The sequence below is a fragment of the Plectropomus leopardus genome, chromosome 4, assembly GCF_008729295.1.
Source record: "Plectropomus leopardus isolate mb chromosome 4, YSFRI_Pleo_2.0, whole genome shotgun sequence".
Taxonomy (NCBI): domain Eukaryota; kingdom Metazoa; phylum Chordata; class Actinopteri; order Perciformes; family Serranidae; genus Plectropomus; species Plectropomus leopardus.
The window spans coordinates 21,804,594-21,830,475 of NC_056466.1; the positions used below are offsets into that span (position 1 = coordinate 21,804,594).

Consider the following 25,882-nt stretch of genomic DNA (forward strand, 5'->3'; position numbering starts at 1 on the left):
TGTCTGGTCTTAGCTGGATTTGGGTACCTAATAAACTGGCATTTGAAGGTACACTGCACATTTTTCCAAGAAACCAACCAGCACTGCTTTGATACAACACTGTGTTGGCATTTACTTTCTGCATAAGTTTGTGATCATTTGATTAAATACAACTTTTAGGGTAATGTGCACAATGTTAGCCCTTAATAAACTAAAATAAAGGTTTTAAAAATAGATTATGTGGCTTAAAAAAATAAAAATAAATTACAGAACTTAAAAAATACCCTAACTTTTAAACTAACCACATTACTGTAACACAACTTTGACAGGTACAGGACAGATGCTAAAAAGAGACAGAATACAGTCTTGCATCTTGTTTGGGAGTAACAACATGACACTACTTGCTCCAAAGATCGGACAATCAAATTATAGCAAATCTTATCCGTACTAACACAAACAACGGTCATGACAACAATTCTTAAATATAAATATTTATTGTGATGATTGATGATATTCTACAATAATGACTGACAGAACACCTTGTGCAAACAATAATGTAAACAATTACTTACAAAGCTATCACGTGCGCAGTAACAGTGTGCGTCAGTTTTTAGTCCCATTTGTTCTTTAAAGATAAGTGTATTCACATATCATTACTCTTCTGCTATATTAGGATCAAATAAACAGTGCAATTATATAGTGTTGATTAAAGTTCCCTGTGTAGGTGACAATAAAAAGCTACATTCACTTTGTATGATGTGTCAGTATTGTTGACATGAGTTCCAGTTTATATTAAGTTGTGGTAAAGATTGTCACAAGAACAGAAAACACAAAACAGACAGACTCGCCCTTTTACATAACACTGGATATATGCCAAAACTAACCATCAGCTCTACAACTTTTAGTGCGCGAGTGGCTTCCTGATGATAACATTGTGCACTGTTTGTTAAATAAGCTGCTTACGACTGAATATGAGCAGGTTTGACAGCAGTGTCATTTGCTACAATCACCATCCCTTGAAGTGACTCAGTTTTAGGCACGCAATGTTTTTATGACACGTTTTCCTGACAGTAGTATCTACAGTGAGCAATGAGGTATGACTAATGATACATTAAACTGGACAGTCAAAACAATCCATTCTACCTCGTTATTGATCGAGCAAAGTTATATCAATTGTACATTTACAATGTACAAACCTGAAATAATGCATATAGTATCAGTATCAGTGGACAATGACTCTGTTCAGAGGTGTATGTTGATACAGAGGTATGTTCATATTAGACGATGAAGACCGCAGCCTCAGCTCTTCCCCATCACCTTCAAGAGAAGCTACACAGCAGGAAGACATGTATTAAAAATGTGCCGACAATAACAATAACAATGACAATAAAACCAGATTAAAAGGTAGCTGACAGTTTCCAGGATAATGTTCTGGAAATCAGCCGTTTCAGCAGATTTAAAGATATTTAGGTTTTACAATAATGTTGATTAAATTTGTAAAGCTATAGGATAGAAAAAGAAAGAAATATCAACATTTATCAGGAATTTTGTTGCGTTTTGTGAGTATGTGTACCTTTGTTAGGTGATACTCCCCATCTACCAGTTGCTCGATGATACTGAAGTGATCTGTGTTTGCCACGTCCTCCATGGTCACATCAAGTCCTGACGCCTCCAAAGTCTTTCGAGCCAGAAGAAAGAGGTAAGGAATTAGTACACAGATATTTAAAAATGCAGAAATTATGTATCTGGATAAAACTTGATTTTCATGAGTTCATGAGAGGTTGTTGAGGTCTCAAACTGCTGAGTCAAACTGCATGTTTTAATTTATTCACAATAATTAATTTATCCAAAATTAATTCAAAATTAAATTCAAAATTGGCAAATTTTCTACGGCTTCAGTTTCTTAAATGTAAAGGTGGGGGACTTGTTGCTTGGACTTTTTGTTTTAAATTATTCAAAATTAAATTTGTTGACATTTTTTAAAACTAAACCATTTATAAAGGAAATAATCAATGGTTAAAAAAATAAAGATAAAATAATAATAAATTAATTATAACAACAACAACAACAACAACAATAATAATATAATTATATCTTAAACCTTAAAGATGCCCTATGGAGTTTTTGAGAGTTGCTGGCAGTAACACACAAACAAACACTGCAATGTGCCAACAAAGGCAGTGAAGAACAACAATGTTTACAAGAAAACTCCACGGGGCACCTTTATCAAAACAGTGTTCATGCTCTATCAGCAGCACTGACTTTGTAGTAATCTTCCGACTGTTTGCGAAACTCCGGCGAATCATTCTCAGCGACGGCCACGATGATGTGACAGTTGGAGGAGGACACTTTGAGCTGAGGGACCAGCTTGCTGGGGCTGTTTCTCACCGCCACCTCCCTGCCGACAGGAGACACCCGGGGGACAGAGGAGTCAAATACTGACTGGCACGACAGACCAGCAGAGGACAATTGCGCACACACACAAACACACATATGGGGACATTTACATGCACAGTTCTACAAAGACACTCACAACACTCTTACAGCGCTCTCCAGATTATTTTTAGATATCAAAATCTTCAAGACAAAAGCAGTAGAATTCATCAAATAATATGAATTAGACAAGCTTAAAATCCTGAAAAGATTATATGTGTGTCAAGGCCTCTTTTGTAAGAAATACCAAATGTTTACACATATAACAATTCTCTTTTAGCAAATCTGTAACTGTGTTGACATTATTATGCCAAATGGGTTCTGTTTCCACAAAAAGTTCACAAAAGCATGCACATCGCAACGGCAAAAGGCTAAGTGCTGGACAAAAGGTAATACAAGAGAAGAAAAAAAACACACTAGATTATGCTTCCATGAGTACTTAATATAACTACTACCGAGGTGATGTTTCAAGCTCAAAATGTCACCTCTAATTATATTAATTCAATTATGTTAAATATTAATGAGAGTATGATATAGTGAGCGTACTTTCTTTTTTCTTCTCCTGGGTCCTGTATCTACACAAGTGTTTCTAATTTTTTACTTTAAAGAGCAGGTAACAATTAGATCACTACAGTTCATGTAATTGCACACAGGGTGCAGTTACATGCACTAAAGTAAGGAACTTACTCTGTCATCTTCAAAGGCTCGTTGACGTAGGTGGACAGGATGGGCAGGAGGTCATATATGCCACTGACTAGGAAAGCACCTGTGAGAAAATTAGGTAAAACATAAAGTTAAACATATATCAGCTATACAGCATTTTTGTCTTTACCTTATATTTTTGAGCATCTTTAATGTCAGTATAACAAGGAAAAGCTCTGCCATGTCAGTCACTTGTGATGGTCCTTACCTTTGATCTGAGGAGTGATGCTGTACTGCGACCAGTCAGTGGAGAGGACCATTGCAGCCAGGTGAGCCCCAGCAGAGTGACCACACAGGTACAGACCGCTGTGGGAGAAAACGACTTCATAAAACGCAAACTGAGACACAGAGTGGATTTGATATGCTGCCGTTTGAGCTTTTTCTGAATGGCAAAGTCGCAGAGTTGGAGTTAACATTTAAAAAAAAATACAGCTAACTTGAATTAAACTGATATTTTATCAGAAAAGAAGCATGAGTACCTGATGTGCGAATACTGCTGAACAACAGACACAATACTCCTGCGTACTTGAGACACCATCAGGTCCATGTTGCCTGAAAAAGAAGTAAAGCTAATCATCATTTCTCTTTTTTCCCAAAAACAGAAATATCCTTGTCAGACATAAAAAGGCTCTACCTTTTGGGGCGATGTCATAGCCGACGGCAACCACAACTACGCCCTTATCAACGAGGGGGACAGCCATGAATCCCGACTCCTCCTTGCTGTGTGAGCACAAAGTATCAATATGAAAAACTTGAAAAAATAATCTAAATCTGCATTGTGACAGAAGAGACCAAAACTCTGTACCTGAGGAACTGCCAGTAGCCTCCATGAAGGTAAATAACAAGGGGAACATCTGAAACAGAGGGAGCCAAACCTGTTACTCTTCGTGCCTTATCTATACGTCTGTATATCAGAAGCATGCCAGTCAGGTGGTGTTTTCATCATGGCGGTCACACATGTCCGTACCCAGAGAATTGGTGCTGGGTATGTAGACATCCAGTTTCTCTCCATCTCCGTCCCCATATGGCACATTGGGCAACATTTGAGCCAGACCACGGGCACGCTCCGTACCTGGACACACACGGTATCAAAGAAACAATGAGGCGATTAATACAGTGATACTTTATTAATTTGTCTACCTTCAAAGCTATTATTTTAACATTTCTGGGTGTATTAGGTCATTGTGGACAATGCTGTAGATTATTGTGAGCAATACTGCATTTTAGCATCAATCCAACGCAGTGTTTTGTTAGGTAATTCACTGGATTAGACAAAAGTTGTTTTATTCATAAACAGTTTCTCATGGGGCTCCATGGAGGAACAGAGATACTTCAGATTTTTTAATTGGGGTTGGTACTTAGCTATAGTAAGTGTATTACATACAGTAGATGTCAATCAGCACGCCCCCAGTTTCGAGAAGGAGGCTGGAGTCTGAGTGTACGCTCTTTTGAGAGTATTTTCACTGCTGTTCCTCTGTCAGACAGGTAGATTCATGACTTCACTTCCCCATCTGTGTTGTTGTCAAAGCCACCAGACTCCACTGACAAAAACTCATTTTGTGTGACTTTGGTGAATGATCTGTATCTGCGTTTTATTAAATGATGGCTGATAAAATTAATTAATTAAAAAGTGCAAAGATAGTGTCAACATGGGAGTATTTTTTACTTTGTAAAACCTCAGGAGGCTAGTTTCAGTTTTGATTAAACATTTGCAGAGGCATTTAATCAAAGTTTTGTGTTGGAGTTTGTGATGTTCCAGATTCTAAGTATTGACAGAAATATTTTCACTTTTATTGTAAATGCATATCAGTTTCAAATATTGGTTATCGTCGCATTAACTACTCATAATCAGCATCAGCCCTGAAAAAACAATATTGGTTGACCCCTAGATATAATGGCTTTATTTCCCCAATGATTATCACTGTATAACAGCAAGGTACAGTAGTGAAATACTGATATTGCTTGCTATAGGCAGCTACAATACATTTTGTTGTTGACCCGTCTGCAGCAGTAGATTGCTTAACTTCAAAGTGGGACTCCAGCCTGCTTCTCAAAACTGAGGGCATGCAAAATGACATCTACAATGGAGAAGTAATATAATACAACCCCACTTCAAAACATCTGAACTCACTGTATTAGGGCACCGATCATGACTGGCAACAATCCTGTTTCTAGTCCAGTTGGGGACCTTTGGTGCATGTGTTCTCCATCACTCTCCCCTGACTCACAGTCACCTCCCTGCTGACTGCTCTCTAATTAAGGTATCAAATTAAAGTGTATACCATTCATTTTCAAGTTTCCACCTTGTGCAGAAACATATACAATCAAAATCCTATTATATAACAATCAAATTTCTACAGCAAGAGAAAGGGACAACAATTCTTTAGGGGGCCTCATTTCCATTTTACCCCTTAAAGCTCTAGTTACAAAACCTGGCAGAGTATGCTCCCCAAATTCAATGAAACTCCCAAATATGTATAGTCCGCCAGGAACATGTACAAGAGAAGGAGCATGTGTTTTTGCAGGATGTTTTTTTTCTTTGTAAAATATAATGTTTACACAATCCATAGATGAAGTTGATCTTCACATAACTAGTATAAAATAGTCGCCAATGTGTAACTTGTATGACCCTTTCAGCCATTATTATTATTATTATCATTATTATTATTATTATGACAATAATAAAACGCGTCAAATGGACTATATTTAGGCAGCCTACGTTGTGTAGGTCAAAACACGCTTTAAGATTATGCATCATATCTCGGGTTACTGATATCCGACAGGGAAAGCACCTGACGCCGTTGGCCTGCCTGTTCGGCTCAACCGGATTTCTGTGTGCATTGCTGCTGATTAACATCTTAGCTTCAAAACACACCGACCTTCCTTTAAAGCCTTCACGTGAGCCTTGATCACGTCGTCCGCCGACATCCTGTGCGACCACCGGCTGGGTGAATACTGCCTCTCGAGCTCCTGTCACACGGGGAGACTGCTGTCAGCCGGGCGGCCATGAAAACCGACACACACACACCACCATGAGCCGCCGACACACACAGTAAACACGGTAAACAGCGCCCTCCCCTGCTATTATTAACCCCCTGCTCCAGAGAAGGCGACACTATTAATGTGAGTTCATTCATGGCATGTCGGTGTTAAAATAAGAACTGCTGCTATTCAGTGGTGGAAGAATCAAGCCGAGTCCATTTAGATCATTTTACTTCACACTTTGAAACCTGGACTGTCATCATTTTTTAATTTTTTTAATGTGCTGCGTTCAGACGCATTTCACAAGCTATTTGACCCTTTGAAAGCTTGAGCGAATTGACTTGATTTCTTTCGAAAACAGGCAATGACAAATTTGGCAAGATAATTAGTAAAATGTGATCAGAAAATTACCTTAAAAAGGGTCCAGAAAAACGTTCTAATTATATTAATTTTATACTCAAAATTATATTACAGAAAAAAACTTAACTTCTGTAGTATTGTAGCCTATTAAAAACACACACACACACACACACACATATATATATATATATATATATATATATATATATATATATATATATATAAAACTTAACTTGTGTAGTATCGTAGCCTAGTAAAAACATATATATATATATATAGTAAGGTAAGGTAACTTTATACCTGTAGGTACATTAGGTTTACAGTGAGTGAGTCAGCCTCCTTTTTACACATACAATTGACAGCACAGGACAGGTACTATATATATATATATATATATATATATATATATATATATATATATATATATATATATATATATATATATATATATATATTCAAACCAATTTGCTCCTGTTTCAAAGGGTTGATTAAAAGTAGAGGAGACCATAGTTGTAAAAGTACTGTTTTAAAAACCTTAATTTGTGTAGTACTGTAACCTTAAAACCCTTACTTAAGTACTTACTAAAAGTATGAGAGTATTATCAGCAAAATGTACTTAAAATAGGCCTACTACACAATGCTAAAGTATTGCATTGTGCAGTTAAATGTTCACTGTCTGTGTTTTAGTATTATGTATGATTTTTTTGACTGACTATGTTGCATGTTACTTGTCAATGTTTAAAAGGCTGTTCTGAAAGCTGCTTCTGAAAAGAAACTGCTGTCACTTAATGTAGTGCAGTAAAAGTACAATATTTACTTCTGGGATGCAATGGAGTACAAGTATAAAGTAAGATGAAATGGAAATAGTTAGATCAAGAACAAGTATAGCCTGCCTTAAACTTGTAGCCTACTTACATACAACACATGAGTTAATGTTACTTATGAATTAGTCTACATCCACAGGAACTATGCAAGACTTATTTTAAATGGCATATTATAAGCACACAGTTAGAGAGATATCTAGCTATCATAATTCTCCAACACACACACAGCAGAGGAAAAAGGGAAATAACACTCAAATTCAAACTCTTACATCTTTCTTCATTTTAGTCCAGTGCATCATTTTATCCTCTGAAGAGATCAAACTCGCCGAAAGTCTGCTGACAGATAGATCTGAGCCACATGTAAGCAACTGCGTTAGCCCACTAAATTGGACTTTGGACTACACAACTGACTGCAATCTAAAAAACAAAACAAAAAACAAAAAAAAAGCCTGTTTGCTGCCGGGTTAAAAGGAGGAAGAGAAAGATACTGCAGCTGTTTCCTGCATTAATAATAACAAATGTGACCAATGTGGACACGGTGCAGCTGCATGCAAGGAAGTAAATGTTTAAGCATTTTGATTTGAGACTACTCGCCTATAGGCTACAGGCTTTATGTTTTGGGCTCTTAAGCAGCCAGTCACCAAATATTGGATTGTTAGGACTATTACAAATGTGCTTTACAATAAACATTTTTATTGGTATTAGATAAAATAAACTTAAATAAAAAATCAGTAGTCCCAGGACCTCCAAAAAGCTAGTCGATGATGGTCTTAGATGATCCTGACCCAGTGTGACCAGCCTGTCAAGCTGTGCACATTCATGCTTATGCATAACACACGACAGAAGACTTAACTGATTTATGCCCTTTGCTTTTCATACTTCCCCCTCTCATGACATAGTTATTTGTAAAGACTCAAGGACATTGATTTGGATGGTTTCAATTTTACAGGAACTTCAAGGAATAAACCAGCTAGAGCGACCATTGCAAGCTGGTATGCCCAGCTAAACCATCAAAAATGATGCAAAAAAACATATCTCAAGGTGGCCAAGCTGTTTTTTTTTTATAGCAGGGAAGTTCAAAAAGTAACACTAATCAAAGTAGTATTCAGAATTTAAGGTGGGTTTTCTTGTTAATTACCAAAAAAGTGTCCCAAATTACCTGACTTCAGCCTACTACTTATTCTACAGCTCTGCTGCACATTACATGGGCATTTTGTTCAGAGATTCAAATGATGCCAGTAAGATCCGACCATACCTGTATGTTCTCTTACCTTTGTTCTATGCAATAAAAAAGGAGTAAACAATCAAAAAGCGCTCCCCGCCGTGCGTCTGACGTCCATGACGTCCTGCGCTCTGATGGTCAGCTTTGGCGCCAGCGCACTTCCGTCTCGTCTCTGTTTGGTTCAAAGATTCACGTGACTCTTCGCCCATTGGTTAATTTTCACATAAAAACAAACCCACAACCACCGGCGCGCCAGATTCAACGTTTAGCTTCAAGACAACTTTTCCGGGGGAATGCATTAGTAATTTATTTGTTTATATATTTAACCCTTTTTTAAAAATTTTTTTACTGTAACATTTTTTTTTTGCAAAAAATGGACTGTATCGATTTTCCGAGAGTTCTTCCAAATTCCCCGAGGAAGACACGAGGGCAAATACAGGTTCGTATGACTAATGTAAAGTTAACGTCTTAATTCACGAGGCTTAAATGAATACAGATAATCACGACATTGTATAAGCTAGCGATAGATGTGTACATCAAAGAAATGTCATTTATGTATTTTTCACTTTCAGCTCTGTTGACTTCTAACTGTACCGACTAAACAGCTCCTCACTGTTGTTTGCAGGTCATCTTTGGACCGATGTTTTCAGGCAAAAGGTTAGTTATTCACCAAAAACATAAAAAAGCGTCAGTACATTAGTTTCTTTTTAAAAGATTCATGTTTCTTTTTAAGGTAATATTAAAACAATATTCCGCGCAGACTTCAACATCCGCCAAATATCTTTCTATTGTTTACCCAGCTGCCATCTACGTGTTGTGACGCGTACAGTGCTACAGTGTGCTCATTATACTGACACGTTATAGGACCACTTAACATTTATATTGCACATGATATTTAACAACAATGCATTTTTTATGGCTGAATCGTGTACTCTGTTTTAAGTTGTGATCCTGTAAATTGCATAATTTTGTTGACGCATTTTGACTGACATGTTTATGTTAATTGTGATGTCATGTTCACAGTGTTAAGGCAGTTATGCTTAATTAAGGAAGGGATCAGTTAGAGAGTTCAGAGTTACCAGTTTTCTTCAGGTCAGGGCGAACACACCATGCCTGTAATATGAGATGCTTTGACGTAAAGCCTGTCAGTCCTCTTGTGTTGCTGCCTATCACAGTGGAGTTGCATGAGAAGAACACTTCACCTGTGATTGGCAGGAAGTCAGGAGGGTTTGTTGTTATTCTTCCTGGAGAGAGGGTGTGTGTGTGATTCGGGGAAGACGGCGGCAAAAAAGCTAAGAGTTTGATGAGTTGTGTTACCAGAGCAGTAGACAGGCTTTTGCTTTTGTTATTTTGGCGTTGGTTCGGCAGTTTTCTTAACCTGTGTTCTGTGTCAGAAATAAAGAACAGAGAAACGAGAGAACGCTTGGTAGCCTCGCCAGTGTGAGTCGCTACAATACTTAGATTATGCATGTTATGTGAAATACGTGTTAAGAGAGGCACTGACTAAAACTTTTTTTTTCCTGTGGGTTTCCACGAATGTAAACTGAATTATTGTTGTTTTTTCACTTTGCAGCACTGAACTGATGCGAAGAGTGCGCCGTTTCCAGATAGCCCAGTACAACTGCTTGGTGATCAAATATGCCAAAGACACACGTTATTCTGATAAAGGCATGGCCACACACGACAAGTATGTCCCCTGTCTTCATTTATTTATTTATTTATTCATTTTTAGCCAAATTGCTCACATTCACACAAATACACTGTCTGTTTTTGGGGGATGTCGTACACACACCTACATATGCAGTTTTCCTATAATGATACATAAAACACGAGGTGCACTGGCTGTTTTTTGAAACATGAAACTGTTTTTGTTTGCATATACCTATTGTAACCACAATGGGTGAAACAGAGATGGCAAACTGATGTGAAGCTGACGTAAATGTGCTGAGAGGATCTCTACAAGTAAAACAATTAAACTTTTAACTAAAAGAGTGTTCTTTATGTGGAAATTTATGAAATCAGGAGTTGCATGAGTTGCTTTTAACTTGGGCAGAAATACCGACTTTCTGATCCATGATACCTGAACAAAAGAGGACCTCTAGTGGTGAGATTTCTTGGTAACTGTAGATTTTCTTGTCAGTAAATGTTTTGTTGGACCTGAATAAAAAGCGGGTAGTTCTTTGCAAACTGTTTGTTGTACACTTATATATAAATATATATATATATATATATATATATATATATATATATATATATAATTTAATTTATTTATTTTATTCATTATTAATTTTTTTCCGTTTTTTTCCCCCCCTTCTGTCCTGTCCATCTTTTAGGAAACACGATGGAAGCTGTACCAGCCAATTGTCTTGCAGATGTGCGGCCTCTGGCATTACAAGCCTGCGTCATTGGAATTGATGAGGGACAGTTTTGTAAGTGTGTATATATATATATATAGTGTATACTCGCCTCTTCTTTACCCTTTACATACCCTTTACAAGCAAGCGGGACAAATTTCTCAATAATTCTTCTTTTGTCTTCTTCTAGTTTCCAGACACGGTGGAGTTTTGTGAAGAGATGGCCAATTTAGGGAAAACAATCATTGTAGCCGCTTTGGATGGAACCTTCCAGAGAAAGGTGAGGATCAGTTTGTCTCAGTGTGACTCTGACAAACAGACACTGTGTGCTGCAGACAGATAGAGCACCTCTGTGTGTATAGACACAACAACATGTCTGAGACAAACACATGACTTGACAATCTGCACCATAGCAGGCCGCTCAGTGCGCTCATTATTCCTCACTATAGCGTGTCTCTTCTGTCCTGGTAATGTGATTATACCTCCACCAACTCATTGTTGCTGAATGCTTTTCTGCTGTCCTGTGCATTCTTGTAGCCATTTGGGAACATCTTGAACCTCGTCCCTCTAGCGGAGAGCGTGGTGAAGCTCCACGCCGTCTGCATGCAGTGTTACAAAGAAGCTGCCTACACAAAGAGGATCGGAGCCGAGAAGGAGGTGAGGAGGCCAACCAAAGAAAAGTCCCCAATAAGATCACCCTGAAGTGCTGTAAAAACATGTTTTTGGCTTGGACACATTACTGTATTTTTATATATACATATATATATATATATAAATATATTGTATGTATAACCAGATACAGTATGTGAAATATTTGAGCAGATATTCCTTTTACTAAAAATCCAAATGTTTTAAAAAAAAAAAAAAAAAGATGTGGATATTGTATCACCATCACCCACTCTCAAATGTAATGTGGTTAGATTTGGTGAGACAAAAGTTTTCCCTCTTTTTCCATCATCAAATTAACCGGTCAACGATTGTTTGTGCTGCAGGTGGAAGTGATTGGAGGAGCTGACAAGTATCAGGCGGTGTGTCGAAAGTGTTACGGAGGTCTGGTGATGAACAAAGAGAACAGTGCTCCCTTCAGGAATGAAACTCCACAGCATCTCACAGGGAAAGTCATGGACTCTGCAGTTCCCAGGAAGCTTTTCTCCTCTCTTCACATCTGAAACTCAAAATAAGTATTGTGGAAGTTGAGCAGGAGAGTATAAATGTGGCAATCAAATGTTTTTTTTTTTTCGTGTGCATGTGTGTGACAATTCGTGAACTAAAATTGTATTCTTTTATCCAACATTAAGTTTTTACTGGGTTAGAGTATCCTTGTATTTTAAGTACCTAAACTTTTCTAAAGAATTGGATTAGTCAGCACAATTAATCTCCTTAAAGCCTTTGTGTTTGTAATTGGTGTCTAAGTGGGAAAGAACAGTATTATTCTCTGCATTTTGTTTTTACTTGATAATAACACTGGAAATGAGTTAACCAAGTATAAACTCGCTGTCATTAGTTCAACTACACTGTGGTGTTGATATCTGTGGTTTTTGTTTGGGTTTCTTCCAACATCTCGAACTGTAGCAAATAGGAAATCTGTCAATGCTAGCTGTACAGTATTTGTGTATCAGTCTGTCCTATAAGCCTGTGAATTGTATTCGAAAGTTTATTGATATTTTCTGACACCCCTCTTTTCCTCTGTATAAACTTACTGTGCATGTTTTTAATTGTAACACAAAGTGTGATATGTAAGCCAATGCCGTCTCACGCTACAGGGATTAAAATAACCTGTTTAAATCCTGGCAGGCTCTGAGGCGGTGCAGTGAGCTGACAGGTTGAAATGGGAAAAGTATATCCTCTGAGTGCATGAGTGGAACAATATCGTAATATAACTGAGCATCCTATGAATGATTTTATTCTATTTTTAAAAAAGGTCTCAGTGAAGTGCTGTTATGCTTCTGAAAATATGACATAAAATTAACACAAGATGAGGGCAGAGGTCAAAAGGCAACTTCACAACTGTCAAAAAACTAAGATAACCGCCTCATGGTTATAGCGCGCCTTACACCCGTCAAGTTACACTTACAGTTTAAATCCATGTTCACACACATCAACCCAGCAGCAGAGAAAAGCTACAATCAGCACAGTTTCAAGGTGGATCAAGTGAGTGTTTGTGCCAGATTTGAAAAAAAAATCCCTCAAGGTGTTCTTGCAAATGTGACGGACGGACACTCAAAAACGTAACGCCTCAAACCACGTTTATCGACAACACAGGCATAAAAATTGCTTGGAGTGAACAAACAAATCAAACCAACAACAGTCTGACCAGTATGTTTGTGCCACTTTTTATAAAACATTTGTAGCAATCACAAATCATAAACACAAATCATTCTAGTTTCCTCACATCTAAAACATGGACCATAATGAAACATAAATCAATCAAGCAAAATGACAAATTTGCAAAAATTTCAATGTGGGCTACAAAATATTAATTATATAAACATTGCATGGCAAATTTTAGCTGTAGTACCATGGGGACACTAAATCTGAGGGCAGAATTTGGAGATTCACCGTCAGCTGAGTGATTTAAGTGGGGTGATTACAAGCTGCGAACAGAGAGATACACTGATTTGTAAACTAATTGAAAAGCAAACTGGACTAATTTAGCAGAGCATGAAAGTCACTCAGGCGCAGCAGCGATGGCAGCTGCAACGCACAGCTGTTTCCCCTAAATATAACTTCAGTATCAATAATGGCATGCTTTTACTCTTATTCACTTTCCTTCCTCAAAAACTCTTCAGAGTTTCATTTCCCTCCTTAAGGCACAAATAACAAATCAACAGTGTTTTCTGTATTTTTGGCTTCAGTAAGTCACACACTGATTAAGTTACATGATATACTATAATCCACAATGTCCTCCCACTTGCACAAATGTCTTCAATGTGATACCACAATAGCGTCATTTTTAATAAATACAAACACATTCAACTTATGGTCTGTCATTCTCAGATATCCGTTTACACCCCTGCAACAATGACCAAAGTCTGATCTGAGGCCAAACTTTTGAGCATTACGTGGCAACAACAGCCAAACTGGATCCCGACGAGGCAGCTGAGGTGTCAAACTGACAAACACATTACTGTCAGGCATGAGGCAACAAAGTAAATTGGTCGTCTCTTTCAGGGACAGGTGTTTGATCCTCACCGTTGCATAATGAGGTGTTAATCTGTCATTGGTAAAGACATAGCTGCTGCAATCTGCCCCCAACAGTTAGATTAAGGAGGCTGTAAACAGGAGATAAACATCAGTGTTAAGAAAACTAAATGCCATGAAGACCTTGGAGGAAGTGTGTGTCCGCTCTGTCTGCAGGCTGAAGACGGAGCGCTGTTCCTGGTAGTTAATAAGTGACTCTTCTGTGTGAGGACATGCTCGGTGGATAAACCTGTTCAATAAGTGCATAGTTATCTGCATGCTCCTCCCTACTGTCTATCTGAATGCTAGCTGCAGGTTTAAAGGACAACAATGACTATTTACATCCAATAAATGTCTCTACCTATTGGCAAGTTGGAACATGTAGCTAATTTGTTATATCTCCCATGGTCAAAGGTGAAGAAATGGAGGATTTTATGGTTTCTTGTGTCATCATCAGCAACACAAAGAAAGCTAGTGAAGATGGCAAAGCAGATGCAATTTTACCGTGGCGCAAAATTTGCAAAACCCACTTTCAAGGATGGTTTTATGGTTATATGGCTTAAAAACTTAACTGCATGATCTCTGAAGTACCCAAACTTTGCGAAAAACTTAATCATAAGGGGACATTTGGCTTTATAGTGGTCTTTTCCAACTCTACTCCCACAAAATCATTTGTTCATTTAATACATCTTAAACTGTTTTAAGGTCCTTAAGGGGAAACATCCATTAACAGTGCTGTATGTAATTCTGCGAACAGATAGTTGATTGTTGAGTCACATTTTCGGGTCATCAAATAGTGACGCAGTGTTTCCCACAGAATTAAAGTGTATGTGTGGCAACAGCTGACAACAGGCGAGGGATGATAAGGGTTTTTTATATGTGTGTCCCTTTGTGTCATTCTGTGTCCCTTCTCTAAATTCAGAGGTTTTTGCGGGGGTGACTCACAGGGTAGATTACTAATCTGTCAATCCATTCAGAGCTGATGATCACATCAATGGATGAGAAGAGCAGCTGCTGTGAATGGAAGCAAACTTTTAGATGCAGCAGAATGCACCTTAAGTTTCACTTTCAATGCGCTTGACGTTCTACTGCTCCGTCTGTGCCCAGAGTACGCTTTGTGCTCTGAGTGTGTGATGTAATGAATAACAATACAATAAATATTCCAACAGCTCTCCTAATGAGCGCTCCAGCTCCAAAAATAGGATATCTGTTTGTGCTGTCAGATGTTTAATCATGGCAGGCAGCCACAAATAAATGTGTGGAAAACCCTGACTGATGCTTTGGGTTGGTGGTTCGGTCCAACCCCAAGTGTCAGTATTTGACGACCTGGCGGTGAAGACTCCATAATCAACTATCTTCAGATTACAAACAGCACCTTTAAACTAAACTAGAAAGAAAATCAGGCACATACAACCATTGAAATGGCAGGTTTGTATTGTGAAATCTATGTACAAATGCACAGTCTCGGGTTCCAACAGAGATTAAAGAGGAACACGCTGAGTGTTGGCTGCTTTCACTCTCATCAGAGACGTCACTGGTATTCTTTATATGGCCTTTGACCCTCAGGGTACATTCTGTCTACCTCTCCCCTTAAGGATCCACCCATTTGAGGTAAAAAAAAAAAAAAAAAGTTGCGTCTTTGCACACAAGTCTATGGTCAGATTATCTAATCATCAGCGCTAATCTCAACCATCAGCCTGACGTCTTAAGATCTGACCACAGATGCTTTGATGTAAACAGCAGTGTCCCTCAGCTCTGGCTTGCAGTTGCACTGCCTAGGCTCTCAAATTGGACAACACTTGGAAAAAAAATGTGTTGTAAAAACCACATCAATATGATACAGTTCTGGGTCTGTGCAGTGCAACTACAATCAGTGCACCAACAGATGACCTGAACACCACCTCGTCACCTCATGTGTCCCTTTGTCTCAGTAGCTGGGCGGCTGGTAGCCGGCGTCTCCTTGCAGCTGGGGGTTCGGGGTGTAGGGAGGCTGCACATCAGGCCCACTGCTGGCATAGGCTGTGTAAGTGGTTGGGGTGTAGGTAGTGGGGTTGTAGGAGGTGGGGGCGTAGGTTGGAGGGTAGGGGGTGTGGTGATCTGGTGGCGGATCCGTGTAGGTTGGGATGGGAACGTCATTAACCCCACGGCGGAAACGGCCCAGTGCAAAGTAGGTCAGGATTCCCTGTACGATGAAATAAAAATGTCAATGTCATTACAGCTACTTTGAAGAATTTCACAGTATTTTAATATATGTTTTAAAGGTTTACTATGCTGGATTGTCTGTTAATGTTGGTAAACACAGTTGCCAGCTGAAGTGAAAGTAAAAGCCAACCCCAGATTCACTCTTTTTGGTGTTTTGCCTCACTATATTTGCGTTTTTGAGGGGCTGCTGCATACAGTGTGGCACTTTTTATAAAACTCCGACCTCCCCTGAGTGCTGTGGGATACATGCCTGTTATTGTCCCAAGCACAGAAAATAAGAAGAAAATAAGAAAATACAGGCAGAGTCTCTGCAGAAAACACCACCACACACCTCTAGAGTGTCATAAGTGATGATTGAGAGGAATCACTTCTGTATGAGTCTGAACATTGTTTTATGGGGGACATCCTGTACAGTATATCTTTAAAATATTCCTGAGGATTTTCCAAAATTTACTGAAGACTTTTTGACTGATGGATGCACTTTCTCAACTTCTAACTGAACTGGTTTTCTCTCATACCAGTGTCAAAATAAACTTGCAGAGACTTGAAGCTTCTCGGGGGAGATAATACATCACAGTGACGTTTAGTCACGTTATATCTACGTTACAGTGGTAATGCGGTGAAATACAGGGTTTCTTAGAGGAAGTCTAATGCATTCAGGCGATGGTTGGAAGCTCCGACACATGACATTTAAAAAGCCAACTTAAGAACAGCAAAGCAATAACCAATCAAGAAGACAGACATTAAACAAACGTTTGGTGTTTGCTCTCTATTATTGTAACTTACAGTTAATGCAGGAGTTACACAGGATGAAAAATCTCACTATGTCACTATGTGTCTATTAATTACAATTTCTACAGACAAAACATCTGCAATTCTGTAGCTGATTAACTGAAGCATCAAATGTCAGATGTTCACACAAGTACTTAAACACACCAACCTGGAGGACTTTTGCAAACGTGACTATAATACTCTTCAGTAATCAGTAATGTAAATATCTGGGTTTGAAGTCTCTCGTGTGTTGTTGTGGCGTACTTCCATGATCCGAGGCCAGCTTTGAAGGAATAGTTTGACATTTCGGTAAATATGTTTATTAGCTTGCTTGCCCAAAAGTTAGGGTCTGCGTACACATAGCCTTTTTTTTTCTTAGTGTGTCTTTTTTCAATTGTTCCCAATGAGGTGAGAGTGTGTGCCGCTGCCTAAAGAAAAGCGCCAAGGACACTGACTTTTTTTCAGAGCACTCTGACTTTTTTGTACAGCTGCTCCAAGCGCTTATAGTAGAAAAAACTTTTCAGAAAGCCACTAGTTTATCACTGCAGCTCCTTCAGTTACTGTATACCTCAGGCTGTATGTCATGTCAGTCATTAACTATCACAGCAAAGACAGAAAAAAAAAAAATTGTGGAAGCAAATCGGACGGACAACATATGCTGCTAGTGAGTGTTGTTCTTTTATGAAGCTTGTTGTTAACTGTGTAGTTCAGCACTCTGTTAACAAAGTGTGACGTTAGCCACCTCGCTTACATCAAAGTCAAGATTTCGTTGACATAGAAACAAAACCCACGTGTAGCCAGTTCTTAAAAAAAGTGGTGGAAGTGCTTTTTTTTATAAAGCATTTGTATGCAGCGCTCCACAGCGTCCTGCCACTTCTTTTCTGCCCAATAAAAACTCTACGTGGACACAAACCATTTGGTGAGAATGAAAATCATTTCTTTTTTAATGAAAAGAAAACAGCAGTCCTACTCACCCAGGTTGCGATTGAGAAGAAAGAGAAGGCCACAGTGGCACGCGCAGCGTCCTCTGGGATACCGCTGACGTCGACGGTTTTAGTCCACTGACTGGCCAACAAGCAGAAACACACAAACCACAGGAAGCTCCACACCCCTGGAAAACATAGACACACAGATGCACAGACAAACACACTGATATAAATAATATTTTTTTCCTCACTGCATGAAAAGGCATAGAAAGTGCTCAGCTGAAAACCCTGATACGAAAAGTAAATTCCTGTGAAGGACAAATCAAAATCAGCGTCAAAAGAAGACAAAGGGCTCTCCTGTCACCATCTCCTCAAATGACCACAAGCTGCTTTTTAAAACTACCACTTCTTTGTTTCCTCGAAGAATGGCTGACTGTGAACTGTGTCGTGTACAGCTGATGAATGTTTAACTTCATCACTGTCTGTGATGTCATCTGCTGCTCACTCATAATCTACTGTGTGCAGCCATGAATATACATGTTGTCAGGACAACAGGCGGCTCTCTGTCCACATTACGCCGATGCTCAGAGGCTTTCTGTGTAAACACATTAACCATATCACCTCATTAAGTTGATGTGGTGAATGTGTTAGCAAACATTAGCTTATTATTATACGGAGCACCATTAGCATTAATTTGGAGTTAGTGTGTCCGACATTCATTCTCCTTTTAGCTCTTTTTAGGTCTCTACCAACTCCTGATGGAAATATCTGGATCTTTAGCTCTTCCGCTATGTTCACCAGCTAGTTGCTAACTGTGTCTGTGTGATGTTTGCTTAAGCTGATCAGATTGGGAGTTGATAATATTTTATTGATACAAATGCCATTATCAACTCTGCATATTGGTACAATTCTTTTTTGATTCCCATATTGATTATTGATTAACTTTCTGTGTGCAAAAAAAGTAGGCCTACACAGGTTGGAAGAGGAGACTATTTGAACAACATTCATTCATCTTTCTTCTTCTTGTTATTAAAATGTGATATTTATCATCAGTAATGGACGTGCTGCTAAGTTTGGAAGCGCTGGCACTCGTGTGTAAAGTTTTATATACATGACATTCCTTAAATATAATGCCATGTTGTGTAGAAAGTTTCATAATTTTTGTGGCGTGTCCATCCTTTATTGAAATGATAATTTTACAGACATTATAAGCGGCACTGTTGTCATCAGTGAAATTAAGCCACTTTTTGGGACTGTGTCTTTCTATTTAATTCAGTCCAAAAGTCTTTATTGGCAGGACATTTGACACGCGTTGCCAAAGTACAATTGCATTTAAAATACGGTGAATTAAATTAACAGCAGATCACATGAATAACAATATTAGTAAAATAGTGTTCTTTCTCTTTGTCACAACTTCTTCCTTGCAAGTTTCCAGCAGCATAGATGAGTTTGGTATTATTATTTTGCAATATGCAGCTGTAAAAAAAAAAAAAAAAACAAACATGCTGGCACTACTAACAGGAAATGATTTGCTTGAAGGAATTCTGGTGGATTGGGCAATTTGGAGCCAGTACTCGAATCCCATCCCAAGCTGAGCAGGTTGTGTACACAGGGTTTCAAGACTTTTTATGCTATTAAAAAAAAAAAAGCTACAGTGTGGATGGAAAGGAGGTTCATCAGAGCAACGAGAGAGAACCAAAGTAGTAAAGTGGTAATCCTTAAAACCAAAACAGCTGAAAGACACTGAAACCAGTCCACAGAGCTGAGAACTGAAGAGTTGAGTGATAACTCTCTATTCATCACTATGAGCAACACCTTTCAAATTACACAAAGTCATTCAATCTACTTTTAATATAAAAATATTGATTAGTGCAGCTTTGAAGCTGCTGCTTACCTGAGAATCCCAGGTCTGCCATGACAGCATACTTCCTTTCTTGTGCGTTGCTCATAAAAGGCACGTAAACGTCCAACATCAGGAAGGCCACGCATGCCAGGAAGGCAATCACCCCGATGCCAATAGCGTAATGACATGCCGAGTCATTGTTGTTGAATATGCATTTCACCTCGGCACTGTGGGGAGAGTTGATGTATCCCTCTGTTGTGATGCAGGCAAACACCACCAGGGCAAATATCTACATCAGAACAGAAAAAACAAGACCTTCAATGATTTGCAAAGACACAAGGTGAAAGTGTCTGGTTGAAGGAACATAGAGCTCTCTTTTCAAGTTTACCCATTAACTTCACCTTGCATATTTGGTTTTGAGACTGACTTCCCACCTTTCAGGCAGCCATTGGTTTCACTTCATGAAAATCGACTAGCAGAGAACTCGAAACTCACTCAAACAAAGATAATTCAGTCTAATCATGTCTTCAGTTAAGAGGAAAACTCTTCTTTGGTGGTGCATTCAAATGAACTCTGACATCTGGTAGTTAGGTCTGCTTCCAGAAACAGAAGCAGAAGCTCTGCTGTCACACACACACAAAAAAAGAGGATTGTGAGTTTCTTGAAAGCACTGACAAAAAAAAGAGTACTGAAAAAACTTTAAAATGCATCATTATTTGGAAGTACCTGTAGAACTTTCTGCTAAATTTATGATAATTAAATAATAAATATGCAAATTTAGATTTTTTTTTTTGTTAATCACAGAGCTTATTGTTAAGCAACCAGCTTTTAGATATCAGGAGTTTCCTGAAAGCACCAACCAATAAAAGAGTACTGAAAGCACTTTAAAATGCATCATTGTTTGGAAGTACCCGTCAAACTTTCTGCTAGTACTGCTCTATTTGGAGTTACTCCACGAGATGTACATTTTAGTCATCAGGCGAAAAATATGACAGCTTTTGGCTAGAGGACTTACACTGCTTAAATGGAAGGAAACATTTCCTCCAACCTTTAAACTATGGATTAAAGACCTTTTAAGCCATTTGACTTTGGAGAAAATTTGCTTTTCTACAAGAGGATGTGATCAGAATTTTTTTGCTGTATGGCACCTTTTTTAACCTTTAAAAAAATTGACACCATTGATACTGTAGTCTTCAGATACTGACCCATTATTATACATAGTTTACCCCCATTTTGTCATTTTTATTCACTTTTAAATTATTTGTTATTATTTCTATATATTTTTTTGTCTATTAAATTTGTAAATCTCATTGTTTTTACTTTGTGTCTCACCTACTATCATTTACACACTGAATTGATTCATATGTACTTGTTGTCTGTGCAACTGGTGTATTTGTGTCAGCTGAGTGGTGCAGTGGACAAACACCCTCAGGCTGAACTCGTGACTACTGAAAGCAAACATTACAGAAGTGACACTTAAATTCATCAGATGAAGATGATTGTGACACAGCATTTCGAGAAAGTCCCAAAAGAATCTGTGTCTATTTTTACTTAAACAAGTCGGCCTCATTGTGCAATCATCACATGGAACGGTGACATCATAACGTGTCAACATAACGGCCTCTTTTCTTACTGCTGACTCTCAAAATACTCTTGTGCTCATCGTGTGTTTATAAAGTGAAGAGCACTAACTGCTCCCTCTGAACGTCCCATGGTCTGTTGCTGTCTCCTCTGGTTACCCACCTAACCATGTGACCTACTTCTGAGTGCAGCTGCTTGCCATGTGACTGCAGAGATGCCACCAACTCCACTAACAACACTCATAATGAGATCCGGGAGGAGGATAGAAAGGGACTGTTTGACAGAGGCAGGGGGGACAGAGACATTAGGGAAGTGAATGTGGGAAGTTTCAAAACAAGACAAAAGTGAGACAGATGGATCATCAGTGGAGCGGAGGGAAATTTAACAGAAATGGACAGATGGAAAGTGTTTGGCCTGTTTGGCCAAATGTCCCAAATCTACATACAGTGTGTTCCTGTTGCTTTGCTGTCACGTCATTACACAGAAGAATACTGACACGCTCATTTTGATGACTTGCGTTTACACATTAACTAAACGCTACCAGAAGTTCATTATTTATCTTATATATGTTGAGTGTGTAGGATTTAAGGGGAGCTATTTCCAGAAATGGTACATAATAAGACTGGGCGATATGGGCTAAAAAGTTTTATTGCAATATTTTTGGGCTATATATCGATGCATGATATATATCACAACATTTTTAAATCTCCTCAAAAGCACTTCATTAATGCTAAAACTGGGAGACAGAAAAACATTACAATTATTTATTTTTATTTTTTTTAACCAAATTCCCTCTTTGATGTGACAATTTTGTAGGAATGACCATTGGTTAAAAAAATATTACTACAATTCCATTTTTGATTAATAATCATTTGTAATGTAGATATAAGGATAAAGTGGGTAAAGGCAAGTATTAAAACAAGTAGAACTTTCTATTAAGTTGAGAAAAGTACATCACTTTACTGTAATGCAACCTTTAAAATCAGGAAAAAACACCATTTCAACAATACCCAATATCTGAAACAATATATTGTCTAATATCGTCATCCAATATATCATCTTTATATTGCCCAGCCCTAGTACATAATATTCATAACATTTTTTTTTTGGTTTTGTTACCTTAGAATGAGCTGTTTATATTTACATAAGGAACAGGTTTAAGTCACCAGGAAGTGTGCTGGACGTTGAAACCAATTTTCTTAGGGGCCACATCGTGTAAATACAACTTACAGGTGGATCAGGCGATGCCTTTGGGCCCCATAGGACTTTTCCGCAAAGACTTACACTGGGAAAAAGACAACTGTGAATAAGTGGATACATTATTTTTAGATTCACATCATGTCATCACTATGTTGTTTCTACAGTAGCCCAGAACAGACAAACCAAACTCTGGCTCTAGATGGGGCCATTTGTGTTTTAACGCCGGCCACCATCGTTCTCTTACACACTTGGGACAGGCTAGAAGTTTCAGTTCTGCAGCCTTACTGCTATATACAACTACATCCTACACATTAGACGTTTAAATGACCAAGAGCCATGTCACACAGCTTTTCCTTGTTCCAGGAGCAGGCGTGTTGCATTATGGGACCTGTAGGCAGGGTTACAGAGGGAACAATCCTTGCTTTTGTCAAAGGTGCAGGCTCACTGAAGTAAGATTGAAATCAACAGGATAGATGGTGATCGAGCCAGTGTGAATACGAGATGAGTTGAGCACAGCTGCACTCAATACGTGTGTGTGTGTGTGTGTGTGTGTGTCGAGAGCGAGATTAGTGGCACACATTCACTAAAAGTAAAAGCAAGGGTCAACGGAGGAGAAGTAAGGTATCGCCTTACCTGCCCATGAGCCCTGTTTACCAGTGACACACTCAGAATCTCACACACGGTCTCCCAAACACACAAACACTCAGCAGTTGTGGAAACCAAGGACAAATTCTGTCCTCATCTACCACGCTTGATGTCCTACAGTGTCAGCTGAGTGTTTTTCTACCACGTACACTCACCCTGAATGTGCATCCGCTCAAGGCCTAACAGACAGTTTACGTGTAATGAACCTGGTAAATGAAAGTCAGCTGTAGACTTGGTAATCTAAGACAAGAGTGTGTAAGGACACGAACGCAGTCGCATCCATGGATGGATTACTAAACGGGCCTATTGGGGCCAAAGACCCTGGTCCTCACCTGCAAAATTTCACTCAAATTAACATGTACCGACCAGAAAGATACACAAAATGACCACAAAAGACATAAAACAACTACAACGGATAAAACAAACAGATGCCAAACAACAAAATGACACCTCAAAAGGACAAAAAATTACCTCAAAGACACACAAGATTACCTCAAATACACACAAAACTACTACAAAGATATACAAAATGACTAACAAGAGACATAAAATGACCAAAAAAGACAGAAAATCGCTTCAAGGAGACAGAACCACAGGGAGACAGTAAATGACTACAGAGAAACAAAATGACCAGACAAGACACAAAATTACCCCAAAGACACACAAAATATCCCGAAAGACAAAAAAAATTGCTAAAAAGAGAAATAAAATGACAAAAATAAAAAAAATGCTTCAAAGAGACACAAAGCAACCACAAAAAGACTAAATAACTTCAAACATACACAAAATGTCCTGAACGAGACACAAATAACCAATAAAAGACCCCAAATCACCAAATAAGACACAAAACAGCTAGTAAGAGACACAAAATGACTAACAAGAGATCTAAAACGACACAAAATCACAAAAAGATGCTAAGGGACTAAAAACAAATGGAAAACCGCCACAGCATCTTACTATTTTGCTCCTTTAAAGGAGAGGTGGTGGTGCTCACAATCACCCAGGATGCTTTATTTTATATTCTGTCTGGTTGAGATTTATTTTGTACTGTCCACATCAGTGTCCCAACCAGTAAAACAAATTGGTGACACATTTGCCTAGCAACAGGTGATCTGCAGCTTATGGTAAATTCCCAGAACATTGTCACATGAAAACCCCTATTTATGTAAATACACTTTGTCTACACAACCATCTCATAATAAAAATATATAAATAACATTGTCTTATGTTCATACTTAAAATACTGTATCAGAAATTACTATTATAATCTGGATTAGGAGGACATATGAGTGTGATCTTCCTTTAATGAAATGCTCCCTGGTGAGCAAAGAGATCACTATCAGATTCAAATGATCACACATGCTATATTTAGTTAAGGCGTTGCTTTCATCTCATTGACAGTTTTCTGTCTTTTGTCCTCTGTGAGCAGCAGTGTTGACCTGTGCTGTCGCCGAGTTGCTGTCACACACCAGCTGCGTGCAACATGACGCCCCGCAGAGACGCTGCATATAGTAGCCTGTTGTTTCTCACTTACATTCACCAAAACATATATAAACATACATTTAACCTTAAAAACACAGTTGACGGGCTTCATGCCAGGCGCACCTGCTCTCGCACCATATTGGGTCTTACTTCTGTGCCTTTTGAACCTTTGAACACGCGCTGTTGAGACATAAACTCCTCCACCCACGGTGCACTCACCCAGCTCAGTATCCGCACTATAGTTTGCGGTTGTCGGATAAACTTGTTGAAGTCGAAGCCTCCACCTGCTAAAGAAACCCCGTATGCAGTCGCACCGCCCGTCTCCTCCATGACGCCTCCGTTCAGCAGGAGCTCTCCGTGTGCTTTTCACCTGACAGGACAGTCGAAACTAAACTCCTGCCACCTCCTGTCGTGCGCCACCAAGAGGAGCTGCGCACGCGGCTGCGCGCAGCAGGGGCGGAGCTGACCGGTTAGGGACTGTTTGTTAGCTGTGAGAGGGGAGGGGGAGGTGCAAAACGGGGGAGGCATGTCAAATATTTTTTTAAGCACTGGGGAGGACTTATGGTTTTTATGTTGGCTCAGGGGAGGGACATATGTTCGGAGTGCCTAAGGGGACATGGGGGAAGAGAAATAGATATAAAAAAAACCTGATTGTGGAAATTTTATTGTGGAAACTGAGAAACTTTCCTGGGAGAATGAGAAATTTCTTAGAGAGATTTTTTCACCCCATCCATTTTTTTTCAACAATCATTTTTTCCTCTCTCGTTTTTTTCCTATCCATTTTTTCTAATGCATCATTATTTTTCCATCTAATTTTTCCTACCAGACTTTTTTTTTTTCACTGTCATTTTTTTTCCATCTATTTTTCAATACTCTCTGTACCCCGAAATCCACAAGCAGGCTTGAAATTAATGTTTTTTTTTCTAAACCACTAATATTAACCACACCATAACCACACCATTCATTTTAGTAAAAAAATTTAAAACCCAAATTAATCTTCGGATTTTAAGCCCTTGAAAACATCGTGTGTCATGTTAACTTACCTCAGGAAACTTTAAAAAAAATATTTCACCAAAATAATTTCTTCCCTGTTTCATTTAAACTTTTACCCAAAAAAATCATTCATCATTATTTTCATTATTTTACCACCACAAGATAGATAATCCAGTTTATCATATGGAAAAAAATCTGACAGC

At 38.6% G+C, this 25,882-nt stretch overlaps 3 protein-coding genes across 4 annotated transcripts; 1 reads left to right on the forward strand and 2 right to left on the reverse strand.

Moving 5' to 3' along the window:
* Window positions 1-454: 454 nt before the first annotated feature.
* afmid (arylformamidase) lies at window positions 455-7,681 on the reverse strand. Of its 2 annotated transcripts, none has more exons than XM_042484650.1 (11): window positions 7,550-7,681; window positions 5,994-6,084; window positions 4,082-4,186; window positions 3,920-3,968; window positions 3,749-3,834; window positions 3,594-3,666; window positions 3,323-3,420; window positions 3,100-3,178; window positions 2,242-2,377; window positions 1,553-1,657; window positions 455-1,308 (listed from the first exon to the last, which is right to left on the reverse strand). In XM_042484650.1, the coding sequence occupies exons 1-11, from the start codon at window positions 7,577-7,579 to the stop codon at window positions 1,279-1,281; spliced, it is 882 nt and encodes a 293-aa protein (XP_042340584.1). In that variant the 5' UTR covers window positions 7,580-7,681; the 3' UTR covers window positions 455-1,278. The 2 variants fall into 2 exon arrangements, with proteins under 2 accessions (XP_042340584.1, XP_042340585.1); XM_042484651.1 differs by having other exon boundaries at window positions 5,994-6,103.
* Window positions 7,682-8,769: 1,088 nt separating this feature from the next.
* Window positions 8,770-12,314, forward strand: tk1 (thymidine kinase 1, soluble). The gene is made up of 7 exons (XM_042484654.1): window positions 8,770-8,941; window positions 9,128-9,159; window positions 10,076-10,190; window positions 10,838-10,939; window positions 11,047-11,136; window positions 11,394-11,513; window positions 11,849-12,314. The coding sequence occupies exons 1-7, from the start codon at window positions 8,876-8,878 to the stop codon at window positions 12,023-12,025; spliced, it is 702 nt and encodes a 233-aa protein (XP_042340588.1). The 5' UTR covers window positions 8,770-8,875; the 3' UTR covers window positions 12,026-12,314.
* Window positions 12,315-15,075: 2,761 nt separating this feature from the next.
* syngr2b (synaptogyrin 2b) lies at window positions 15,076-25,095 on the reverse strand. The gene is made up of 4 exons (XM_042484652.1): window positions 24,906-25,095; window positions 19,830-20,067; window positions 17,984-18,120; window positions 15,076-16,218 (listed from the first exon to the last, which is right to left on the reverse strand). The coding sequence occupies exons 1-4, from the start codon at window positions 25,014-25,016 to the stop codon at window positions 15,964-15,966; spliced, it is 741 nt and encodes a 246-aa protein (XP_042340586.1). The 5' UTR covers window positions 25,017-25,095; the 3' UTR covers window positions 15,076-15,963.
* Window positions 25,096-25,882: the final 787 nt, after the last annotated feature.

Excerpts from the sequence above, each read along its gene's own strand:
- syngr2b (XM_042484652.1), bottom strand. The coding sequence starts at position 25,016 with ATGGAGGAGACGGGCGGTGCGACTGCATACGGGGTTTCTTTAGCAGGT. Across the intron at positions 20,068-24,905 it reads TAGTGCGGATACTGAGCTGG|ATATTTGCCCTGGTGGTGTT; the intron begins GTGAGTGCACCG and ends GTTCTGATGTAG. Across the intron at positions 18,121-19,829 it reads GGCAGACCTGGGATTCTCAG|GGGTGTGGAGCTTCCTGTGG; the intron begins GTAAGCAGCAGC and ends TATGTTTTCCAG.
- afmid (XM_042484650.1), bottom strand. The coding sequence starts at position 7,579 with ATGATGCACTGGACTAAAATGAAGAAAGAT. Across the intron at positions 3,179-3,322 it reads CATCACTCCTCAGATCAAAG|GTGCTTTCCTAGTCAGTGGC; the intron begins GTAAGGACCATC and ends ATTTTCTCACAG. Across the intron at positions 1,309-1,552 it reads GGGAGTATCACCTAACAAAG|CTTCTCTTGAAGGTGATGGG; the intron begins GTACACATACTC and ends CCTGCTGTGTAG.
- tk1 (XM_042484654.1), top strand. The coding sequence starts at position 8,876 with ATGGACTGTATCGATTTTCCGAGAGTTCTTCCAAATTCCCCGAGGAAG. Across the intron at positions 10,191-10,837 it reads GCATGGCCACACACGACAAG|AACACGATGGAAGCTGTACC; the intron begins TATGTCCCCTGT and ends CATCTTTTAGGA. Across the intron at positions 10,940-11,046 it reads AGGGACAGTTTTGTAAGTGT|TTTCCAGACACGGTGGAGTT; the intron begins GTATATATATAT and ends GTCTTCTTCTAG.